Here is an 11,931-nt window from a genome sequence, read left to right as displayed (position 1 = left end):
GGTTCTCACGACGATGACTGAGGTGGAGGCAGACTCAGGCCCCCATTTGGGGAGAGGTGCATGAGGCAGACCCGCGGCCTTTCCCCTGGGAAACACTGATAGGCAAAGATCGGAGACCAACTGCATGTTTCCATCCTGACTCTTGGGCAGGTTTTCCTTTCTCCACCTTCCTGCAAAGAATCTTCCTGCAAAGAATCTTCCTGCAAAGAATCTTTCCTTTCTCCACCTTTCCTGCAAAGAATCTTCCTGCAAAGAATCTTGAACTGACCTCTTGCCACCTGACAGGCTCAGCTCTGGTGTATCTCGGATGTGGTCAGCCACGTCGCTAGCATCAGGGCTTGCCTCTTGCCGCCCTGCCCTTCTCTGCACATCTTCCCCGGCACACAGCCCCTGCCCTTCACAAACACTCCAGGTGTTGGCAGAACAGTTAAAAATACAGGTCAGCACGGGATCTGCCCGTGTGCTCCATCGAGAACCTTCCCGCTCCCCTCCCTCTTACCGCCAGAATCACAGGCCCCGCAGCGAGGAACGGAGGCGCTCGCTCCGGTCTCCGCCCACGCTCTCGTCCCCACCCGTCTTCTGCTCTCCCCATCTCCTGATCGGGCTTCCCTGGCCCAGGACCAATGCTGCCTCCCCTGTGAAGCCTGCCGTGACCTTGGACGTTCTTGAGGCCTTGACGTGTTGTTCCGGGGAGCAGCCCTTTGACACCTGCTCCCTCGCGTGATGGGATGGCGGGCACGGAGAGGCTGGACGGCCGATGCTGAGGGGCTGCCGCGCTGAGTCCTCCTGGGTGAGGATTTCAAGTGCACTTTGACAGTCCAATTTCTGGTTCCCTTCTTCCTACTAGTCTTTACTTTCTTGATTGCAGCAGCTCATTCAGTGCTTTTCTTCTCCGTTTTCCAAAAGGTTGAGCCAGTTCACCAACTTTCCTGGGAGTAGGGGGCAATCTGTGGCACGGGGGCCCCACTCCTCGGCAGAAATGGAACAGGCCCAGAGGGTGGGGGTCCCTCGACTGCCAAGGGGGTTGAGACAGAAACGACTCTGAGGAGGAGCCACAAAGGACATTTTACTTTGTCTTCCAGAAACCGTCTTTGTTGTGCTGTCGGAATGCACATGCTGTCATTTAGTTTATTGAAGGTCCTGGCGTGAGTTCTAGGGATGGATCTGAGAACACAGACACAACTTTTCCGATTTCTAAACGCAATCTGAAATCCTGTGGTGATGCTGCTTCATTCAGCACCAGAAGTCTCGCTACACACAAGATGCTCTGTAGAAGTTAGCTGAGCCTTTTTGAGAAAAATGCCTGGGAGTCACAAAAGGCCCTCATCAATATAACTGATGCCCAAACTGAGTTACAGGTGGGAGTGGGCAGACGTAAGGGAACTGGGCTGCAGGTGGGTGCCCGGCTAGCCCCTCAGCTGCCAACACCAAGACCACACTGGTCATCAGATGGGACAGATGCAGGCAGGGGGCTGAAGGTGGGGAGCCTGCCAGCTCCATTGCATCTCCAAATGTTAACAAATGATAAAGGATAACTGCAAGTCAAACAACTGCAATTCTGAGTTTAACATGTAAACCCGAAGGCCATTCTAAAAGGAGATGGGGCATTTGTTATACAGGGCAGGACAACTTTCCCAGTTTCAGTATACAAAGTGAAAATTGATGATATACAGCTTTGAAAAATAAAAAAACACATTTATTTGAACAGCCAAGAAAAAAATTGCAGTTTATTAAGATTCAACAAAGCGTTGTACTTTTGAAAGCCAACTTTCGGTGCATGTTCTTTGACAATCACATTCTATAAGGAAAAACATTAAAAGCCACAAACAACTTTTTTTTTTTTTTTTTTTTTTTTAATCTCAGAGTTTACAGACATCTTTAATTCAAAATAAAAGTCCAGGAAAAAAAGAAACCCAACAAAAAACCGAAACAAAACCCCAAAACAACACATTTGCTTCCATCCCCAGTTTTAAAATATCAGGAGTTTTCTACAATTCGATGCTCAATGGCAGCACGGAAAGCTGTATGTCTGGGTGCACACACACGCGCACACACGTACATGCACGTATATTTGATTTACATATGCAGGTATGTATTCATCAAATATAGAGAATGCATGTAACGGCAATGAGATGCAAGTACTCTGAGGAAGGTTTGTTTAGCTAAACACACAACTAAACCTTGAGAACAAAAGTCTCGAACCCAGTTTGTGCATAGTTCATGATCCTCTATAAAACCAGCTTTTGTTGATCTGCAATCTTGCAGGACCCTCTTTTTTTTTAATTTTAATTTTTTTTTTGTTTTTTTGTTTGTTTTTATTTTGTTTTGAGAAAACCATTAAAAAGCTAATTAAAAAAAATGTAATGCACAAGTTTCCTGATCAAGCAGGCAGGGAGCACAATGTTCCTATATTTTTTTAAAACATACTTCAGGGTATGTTATTCCATTGTCTTTCTTCCTTTCAAAACAATCAAAACATTGATCATTTTTAAAACATAAAGCAATTTTTAATATATAAAGCACTCTTCAAACATCTATTTCTTTTGAGTCCATTATTTGGTAAATATGTAACTGCTACACATTAGAGATTAGGTATTTTTCTTCTTTTCTTTTTTCTCTTTATTATTTATTTTTTTGTTTTTTTTTGTTTTTTTGTTTTTCGTAACATCTTCAGTGCTAGGAGTCGGGTTTAGAAATACATGAAATGGTGTGGGGCTGCCCCTCGGGAACCCTGGCTTTCCTGAGCGCGCCCGGCATGTGCAAGACAGTGGCCACCGCGTCCCGCCTCTGACGAGGAGCAGAACCCATGACAGGAGAGTCCACGGCGATGGCCGGAGTAGGGGACACAACACTGTTCAATCCCAGAGCTCTGAAGTCGCGTTTCTGCATTCTGAAAATAGGTTTCTTTACGACGGAAGTCTTTTTTTTTTTTCTTTTTCTTTTTAAATTCCTTTTTAAAATTTTTTTATTTTAAAGTTTGAAAGAGAAAAAAAAAAGGTCTGTAAACAGGTGGGAGCCCAAACCACGGGCTCCTCCAAAAGCAGTCGCTGCCCGTGTCCAAGTGCTCGCTTCCGTGCTTTCCACGGAGCCGTCCGTCCTTTACACATGTCTATGGCCACAGTCCAACAACAGTTTTTTTTTTTTTTTTAACTTTATATTCCAAATGGAAAAATGGTGCAATACTCTGGTAATAATTTTCTTGCATTAGTCCACAATAAAAAGCTGCTAAAGGTAGGTATACATATTATTTCTCCAGAGATATACACTGTAATTTTCAAACGCAATAACAGAGTCCTTGAGTAAACATTTACACGTGAATCGTCCCACGCCCTGCCCTGTGAATTCTCTCGAACGTACGGGAGGGCTGGACACTCAGTGCAAAGTTAGAAGCTAATAATGACAACAATTAAACCTTTGACCAATGCGCCAAAAAAAAGCATATACTGAATAAAAGGGAAAACCCACAGTTAAATCCCTCACGCGCTTTCAAACACACAAACACAGGAAGTACGCACACACGCGCGCGCACACACACACACACACATAGGCTATGAACTCAGACACGTTTCCTCGAGCCTGCTTCTGGGGACTGATGTCAACTGGAAGTGTTCACATTTCATTATTGGCCTGCTGGATTCAAGTATTTGCATGTTTGATATGTCTTTTTTTTTTTTTAAACATTTAAAAAATATTTTTTGGGATTAAAAAAATGACATGAAAAAGTAATGGAGCGAGGGTGATGTGCATAGGCGGATGGGTGGGGGCGGGTGCGGCCGACGCGGGCCCCTGATTGCCGGCTCTGCCTGGCCTCTGCGAGTGTGCATAATCCTCACAGGCTCACGGAATCGGCTTCCCCGGCTCCTGCCCCCCCTTGACCAAATAACCCTTTCCAGCCCACAATCTGAAAAGTGCCCTTCATGATAGAACTAGTCTAAGCAGCTTTTATGCTTAAAAAATTAAAACAACAACACGCCATACAAACAGAAAACAACACGAAATAAAAAGCTATGAAGGAAATCCTGTCGTTAGCGTGTGACACTGACCGGACGCAGCCCGCACTGCTTCAGGAACAGTTCGCAAGGGCTGCGGCCGCGGCTCGCTGTCAGTCCGGGACGAGGTACTCGGCTGGAAAGGGCCGCGTGTTCTCTTCCGAGTGCTGATGATGGTGGCTCCCGAGAGGGCCCCTCGGCCCCTAGAGGGACTCCCCGCTGAGCAGGTCGCCAGGGAGCAGGGTGTTGAGGGGGGTCGGGCTCCCCATCACCCTGCCGTCGTCGGTGCTGGGCGGGCCCCACAGGCTGCTCGAGTACTGGGGCCCTCCGCTCCACAGCAGGTCACTGCCCCCCTTGCTGCCCAGGCATGGGCCAGTCCAGTGTCCGGCGTCGCCCCGCACTAGGCCGTGGGAGCCACCGGAGGCGCCGAGCCGCGCCTGGCTGGTCCCGGGGCTGGGCTGCCAGCTGGAGGTGGGGGGGCAGCGCTTGGCCCTGGGCCAAGAAACGGTTCACTTCTTCCTCGCCGGCAAACTCGGCCAGGATGGTAGTGTTTCCCAGAACACACCTGCAACGGAGACACAGCGCGTGAGCGGGCCCCGCGCCACCCTGCTTTCCCTGTTTTTAATGCAGTTCCCACTTCAGCACTGCCAAGCCAAACCCAGCCCGGGAGTGGTTTCCTCCTTGGACTCGACTTGGCTCCGGCAGCAGCTGCCCTGCACTGGGCCCGGAGCGCCGGTTAAGGAAGGGCGCAAACGTACCACTAATCTGGAGGCCGCTGAGGGCTGGCATAACTGACACCCTGGGCTCCGGCAGGGCACTAGAGACAGAAAGGACATCTCTAACTCCCGGCTCCCGATCGGTGAGTGCAGTGGTGTGGGGTTTCCACATGCATCTCCTTAAAAACACCCCTGACTTGGGGGAAGAGGAGCTGGCGGTGAGGAGCGCCCAGCAGGGAGAACACAACGCTCCCTGTGCTTCATTGGGGAAGGAATGTGCCTTTTTTTTTTAACAAATGGGTGGATATTTAATTTCCTTGGAAAGCCTCTCCCGAGTTGGGGCTGCAAGCACAGCAGTTTGCCAGCAGAGGAAATAGCCCTCCCCAAGCTCGGCCGGGCCACGGCCACTGGGCAGCGGGGGAGAGGCAAGGGGGAGGCGTACATGTGCAGAGACTTCTGGGCCTTGGCTGCCTCCTCCTTGGAGCTGTAGCGGACCACGGCGTTCCCTTGAGTCAGGTTCAGGTGGAACGTGACGAGAGGACCATGCTGCAAACACAACGTCCGCAGAGTAGAACCATCAATCTGAGCAAAGAAAGCAGGAAGGCAGTAATGAGTTTTTCTCTCATTTCTTTTACTATTTACTTCAAAAAAAAGAAAAGAAAAATGTATGAAATCTGGATGCACTAGCAACTGGAAAAATGACTTGATGATATGAAGATTTTATACCTCTGTGGCCATGAAATTTTTAAAATCAGGAATATTTTACAATTATATTCTATGACTTAAGCTAATCAAAGAGGCTTGAGTTCCTCACAGAAGGCATCACACGTAGCCTTAGGTTTGCAAAAGCTGCAGCAGGGCTGCGTGTGGCCACAGGCCCAGGGAAGGGGGCAAAGACAGGCCCCTGGGCCCCATGGTCCGACAACCCACTCAATACTGAACGAGTTCAGTTACAAGGAAAGCAACTCCATTTACAAGATGTCCAAAGTAAAAATTCCCTGGAAATTTGGTTAAGTGATGCCCCAGCCCTCTGGGCCCATGACCCACAGCTCCCGTCCTCTTACGCTTGCTAGTCGTGCCCGGGACCCTGCTGGCCGAATGGCACTGACCTGCCTCACAGTGATGCCGAGGCAGGTGGGTGGGGGTGTACCCCCACCCCACCCCCTCCATGCTGGTGCAGTTACCTGGGGCGTGAGGTTACGAAGAACGAGCCAGCTGCTTGTCCTTCCTGAGGTGTCAGTACTCCAGGCAGAACCTGCATAACAAGCCCAGGGGAAGAACTCAGTCCTTGGGAGCACATGCCAGTCTCCCAACCTCACCCAGTCCTCATGGCCACATGGCCTGTCCCCGTGGGCTCTGACAGCTCTCCTTGGCTCCCAAAGGGCCATCCTGTCTTCAGATAACCACACCTCACAATCCCTGCAGACCCAGCTTGCCCCAGAGCCTGGGCTTCTGCCCATTCCCCCTAGCCGAGGGACCTGTGCTGCTGTGTGGGCTGGCAGGGACAGGCCTGGCGGCAGACACACGGACATCACCCGTAAGTTCTGGTGTTGGCCTCTGCCTGCTCCCCACCCCCATTTAGAATCAGTGCTCCAGAATTCTACTCGTTAAAACAAAACAAACATTGCTATTTAAAGGTTAAGACAATTATTTTCAAATTACCTGCAGCTGACTTAAATCTTCAATTTCTTAAATTACTAGTAACTTTTTTTTCATTCCTTAAGGTTTGGCATCTGGCACTTGACGGGAGCCTATTGGGGTATGATATCACAAGAGTAGTAGATTCCAAACCAATGGGCTAGTTACTTATTTACTTGCTTGGTCTGGAAAGCACTGTGTTTGAATGACATCTTGTGGAGAAGCAAATATAACAAACAGAAATTGAGACACTTTAGTGGTTGATGGGGGTGTGGGGACTGGAGCTTAGAACCGACTGCCTGGGGGCCTCTCTGTGGGCTCTGTGCAGCAGCAGCCCCTCGGAGGCTGGAACCCTGAGAGCTGGAGCTCTAGGCTTGCATGGCCAAAGCCCAGAAAATCTAGGGGGCTCTGGCCTCTCCTACCACCCCCCTCCCCAGGTATCCATAACAGAGGTGGGGGTCCTAACAAAGGAGCTGTGCAGGACAAAATAATAAAGACAGCCCCCCAAACGGGAAAGCAGAGCAGCCAGGCAAGAAAAGGAAGTGGTGCATACCTGAGGAGTAGGAGCTGGCCCAGCCGAGGGGGCTGGCCCCCCAGGTGGAGGAAGGCTTGGGGGTGGTCAGCCCGGGAGGTGGCCTCGTGGGGGCAGTGGTGCTCCTGGGCACCTTCCACAGCTCGTGAGACAGAGCGGCCTGTGTGTGGGCGGCAGGGCCAGAGGACCACGTGGACTTGATGTCTGACAGTTTACCTACAAAGGCAGAGAAACAGAGTGTTTGCACTCGCACCAAGCCAGGGGAGCCACTGCATGTGGGAGAACCAGGTCAAGCCTCCAGTGGGCTGGGGAGGGTGTTCCGGATCCAGCGGACTGCTGTGGTCGAGAAGAGCCATGAGGGGCAGTGCCTTGAGGAGAGCGGGATCTGGGGCCAGGCTTTGCCCACACTTCCGATACTTACTCCATCAACTGGCTAGCTGAACCAGACACGAATTTGCCATGGAGAAAATGGCATTTTTATAGATCAACATTGAAGCTAACTTATCAACCTACTCTGTGGGGACACATCTTTAAATGTAACACACAGTCAAGGCCAAAAGGTGTCACACAGACCGCTCCTGCCCCCAGTTCCTGATGTCCCAGTCCCCTTCCATGCGAGCCGCCGCCCCCAAGGGTACACCCTCCTCTTCCCGAGCTTTCTGTGTGGGCCAAGGTGGAGAACCAAGCTGGCCCAGACACGCTGAGGGCTGAGCAGCCCAGGGTCCTGGCACTTTGCTGGGGGAAGCTCCGTTCTAAGCTGTTTGGGAGAAACACCCAACAGCGGTAGCCACCCCGTGCCTGATGTCACGCAGACGCCATGCAGAGCACTGCCACCGCCGGCACTCGGCAGTCAGCACAGGCGGGAACTCCACGCACACCCGCGGGAGTGAGTCCTCCAGCCCTGACCCGCAGAGGAGGGATCCATTGGCTGCTGAAACTCACGGCAACCTCACAACCACCTCACAACGAACGGACGCTGGTCTCAGAAAAAGGTGTCACTGGCTAGAAAAGCGAAAAATGCTCAAAAAGCTTCCTTAGATGTAGGGAAAGATAGTTTCATCTGCCCCTTCTCTTTAGCTAAGTGATTATAGATTAAAGGTCTAAATACATCCCCCCTTTAAAAAATAATCCAGAAGCTCTCTGTTCTCTCTCTTTGTTGTATTAAGATGCTAAACTACATCAAAACTACCTTCTGGATTACAAAAACTGAATCTTTATATAATTTTCTTTTTCTTAGTTGCTAGGGTATTAGAATAGCTGGAAGAAAAGAATTGGAATGGTGGAACTGTAACCCATAGCATCCTTTGAAATGCGTTCCATAGCTACTTGTCAAATTGTAATTTGAAAGCTATACCTTTTTATATATAGGTTATATTTCACAATAAGGAAATACCTGAAAACATGGTACTATAACTCATAACAACTTTGGAAATTTCTTATATATCTACTTGTTAAATCATGCTTTGAAAGCTATTACCTCTGTGTATATATATTTTATAATAAGGAAATCACTGAAACCGTGGAAGTGTAACCTTTATTTTTTGAATTTGCTCTCTAACTACTTGTTAAATTGCACTTGGAAAGTTATCACTTTTATGTATATCTGTTATATTCGACAATTAAAAAATACAATTAAAAAAATTTGTCTTCTGTCTTTTGTTTTTTTTTTGATACCCTACATACTGGTATTAAGAGTTACTACGGCATTCTTATAGTGGTTTAAAAAAAATCTGGATGAGAAGGTTTGATGGAATACAGAAATACATTTTAAGATATTCATAAACAATAAACCCTCCTGAATCAAGTTCCAAATCTATTCACAAATCTACTGCACATTTGCTTGGGTGAGCATACATCTATGCCCACATCCCTTCTTATCCTCGACTTGAATTCTTCACATTCAAATTCTCCTAATGTTCCCAGGAAAATTCTTAAATCTCCTCTAAGCCTGAAAGAAATGATTACTGGAAGTATTTCGGACAATGTGTTTCTCTGAGAATGGAAGGCATCACACTCGGGTGCCGGGATGAATGGGACCCACCACTGTTTCCTTCATCCTTTACGGCAAACTCAAGTAACAGTAAATTCCGAGCAGCTGCCTGACTCTGAGTTTTTAAATGCTGGACAGCCCGTTTTGAAGCCATGGGGGTGGAGAGGAGAGGTGAGAGTGGCCCTGTGCTGGGCAGGTGATACCAAGTGTGATCTCCAGGCTAACCCTGCGGAGGAGAGTTTCCCACTCCTGGCTTGTATCTGGGGAAAGGGAAGTGCCCAAGACCCGCAGTTTCTGGGCCAAGGCCCTGCCCGTCTCCATCACATCACATGGCCCCCAGCCAGGGGGGGAGGAGCGGACCAACAAGAAGAGCTAGGGCCTGTCAAAGTTTTGTTTGGGGAGAGAAAGAAAACGCTACCTGCACACCGTGAGGCCAGGTGCCTACCTGCAATGCTGCTCAAAGAGCTGCTGTAGCCGGAGGCACTGAGCGGCCAGGCACTGGAGGAAGGCAGCGTGGCACTCTGAGATGACGGTGGGGAGGACCCTGCAGAACCAAACAGGGCACTAAGGGAGGGGCAGCAGGTGGGTGGGGCTGGCAGCCCTAACCGTGGGGGGCTGAGAGCTTTAAAACCAAGAGGGAATCTCCCCCTAAGCTGCCTTCTCGGGTAGATGGCTGAGGGTGAAAGCGTGGAGAGAAGCCGCAGGCAGGCCACCTGCTCTGAGTGCTCGCGGAGGGGCCAAGACCAGGGAGCCCACCAGCTCTTCTGAGACAGGCCCAAGTTAGGAGGGAAGAGATGGATCGTGGACGGTTTAAAACCTCACGTCGGGCTTGAAGGAATCACACTGATTTCCCCTTCCAAGTAGGATAAAAATAGAACCATAGGGCAATCCCAACCCTTTTGCACCTCAAACAATAGCCACAAGTCAAAAAACAAAACAAAACCCCTAGCCTATGAATTTTGCCATAAAAATACCTACGCTTTTTCTAGCTCAAAATATTCCCACCTCTCAGGTATGCCACTATCCCCCAATCCTGTTTCTCTTTTGTAATGCAGCGACAGTGAAGAGAAACCTGCCCTAACTGCAGGGACCTGCAGTTGTCCATTAACCAAAGCCTCCCCACGCACCAGAATGGCTTGCAACCATCCTTAAGATGCCTCGGATTCCTTTAAAAAGGCTCAGCTCATGTTGCTGCTTCGTTTGGGTTTTAATGCCACTCTTTAGAATTCTCTGGAGAAAGCAAGAAGCTGGGGACAAAGAACAAGGAAGCCACCGTGGTGAAGTGGGACGGGATCTGAGCTCTTCAGCTTGGAACGTTTCTCTGCCAGTGAGTGTGAGCCGGCCGGGAGAGGGGGCACGGGGCATGGCCTGGCTGTTACACTTACTACCACAAACAGAATCCGATGGTCTCCCCAAACATGGCATCCCACATGCAGGGTCCACTGGGGCTGTGGGCTGACCAACCTGGGGGTTATCCTTCACACAGATCACAACGCACAGGCACCTCCTGGAGCCCTCAGGGCACAACCTGCACACCTGTTTGCAGTTGACCTGCTGTAAGCAAGTTCTTTAGAATGAGAATGCCAAGTTGATGAAAATTAAAATTTATTTGCAATCTATAGGTCTTCAATTTTAAGAGAAAGATGTCAACTCTACTGACATCCTAAACCACCTTCTTACATTTACTAACAAAATGTAATCCATCCAAGATCCTAAGATTACAGACTCTTTAATCCTGTGTGGTACTTTTATAATTAACAAGAGGGCACTTAGATTTTAGCAGTGGAATTTGTCCCATTAAATTACAAGGCATTTTCCTTTCTAGATGAAACACAGTACAAATACGCTATAAGACAGCTTGGCTGCACCACTCTGGTTAATATTCACTTCTATAAGGGTTAAAACTGTAAAAGCCATTCAAACAAATATTGGGCTAATGTAAAATTTTAATTTCAGATCAGAGCTTAATATCAATGGCAATACATTAAAAAAAAAAAACTGTAAATAGAAAAAAATCACAGCCAATATTTTCAATAAAAGAAAACAGAAAATTCCATTATGAAAATACATAAACTGAATAAGCCAATCAAGAGAACTGTGACTATGTCTCACTTTTTGTCCTTCTGGGCATGCTTTTTCCTCTCTCTGTAACCTAGGATTACGCCCCTGACAGGCTCCGTCCTAGGCCCACCTTGGGCTCTGAGTGGTGAGGGTACAAGACACCACCCCTGAGAGAAAGGTGGGAGGATGGTCTAGCCGCCCACACCTGCAGAGGCCTAGCGGCGGTGCTGGTGTCCTTTCAGCACTCACTCCCACGTGGAGATATGCTTACCACAGCCAGCTTCCTCTCAGGCCACAGACCCTAACACGTTCCCCAAGCACAGCGCGGGGGGACTGAGGTCGGGGAGCAAGAGCGTCCCAGAGCAGGGCCGCCTGCGGGATGCCGGAGGAGCCGGGGAGTCAGCCCGAGTGTGCCGAGGCAGGCCTGAGACCTGCTCTACATCACCCGTTAGATGCCTGTCCTACTACCTTAATTCCAGAACTGGAGACTGCATTTTTCTTGTCTTATCTCGATGGCTGATGCATTTCTTATGCTTAAACTCTCTTCTGCCTTTAAGTATATCTCCTTTCTTGGGTACTCTATGAAGCTGGAAAACAGCTCCTTAGTTCTGTCCTCGTAACTCACATTTCTCTAAGCCCCCTTTATCATGTCATGGCACTCAAGGTCACCCGCAATGCCCCAGGTGCCACCTGTAGGCCAAGGGGGTCACACGAATATTCGATAACCTACCCCGGCACTGGCCGGGAAGCTGTGCTCTGTACCAAGACACCTTGAGTCTTTCCAACTTCTCTCAATGCCTTGGTCAGCACAATTTGTCCTACCCTTCTGCACAGTCCTCCAAACACATGGACAGTTTCTACAAGTTGCTGGCACCCCCCTGCTGCCACACTCGGGTGTGAGTGACCGCAAGGGTTGGGGCTTTGAATTCTGGTTCTGTCCTGCCCCCGGCATCTCGGCTTTTGAGTTTCCCATGCCACTCACTGGCCCTGATGCAGCCCCTTGCT

General features: G+C 49.1%; 1 protein-coding gene across 1 annotated transcript in view; it reads right to left on the bottom strand.

The window, feature by feature from the left end:
• Positions 1–1,831: 1,831 nt before the first annotated feature.
• Positions 1,832–11,931, bottom strand: part of TNRC6C (trinucleotide repeat containing adaptor 6C) — a 145,986-nt gene continuing 135,886 nt past the window's right edge. The window contains 5 exon segments of the mRNA XM_037808093.1: positions 1,832–4,466; positions 4,468–4,554; positions 5,148–5,287; positions 5,890–5,960; positions 6,897–7,091. Of these exon segments, the coding sequence (XP_037664021.1) occupies positions 4,193–4,466; positions 4,468–4,554; positions 5,148–5,287; positions 5,890–5,960; positions 6,897–7,091 (767 nt within the window). The 3' untranslated portion in view covers positions 1,832–4,192.

Source organism: Choloepus didactylus, chromosome 18 (assembly GCF_015220235.1).
Source record: "Choloepus didactylus isolate mChoDid1 chromosome 18, mChoDid1.pri, whole genome shotgun sequence".
NCBI lineage: Eukaryota > Metazoa > Chordata > Mammalia > Pilosa > Megalonychidae > Choloepus > Choloepus didactylus.
The sequence above is the reverse complement of the archived record's forward strand: the minus strand, read 5'-3'. Positions and strand labels throughout refer to the sequence as shown.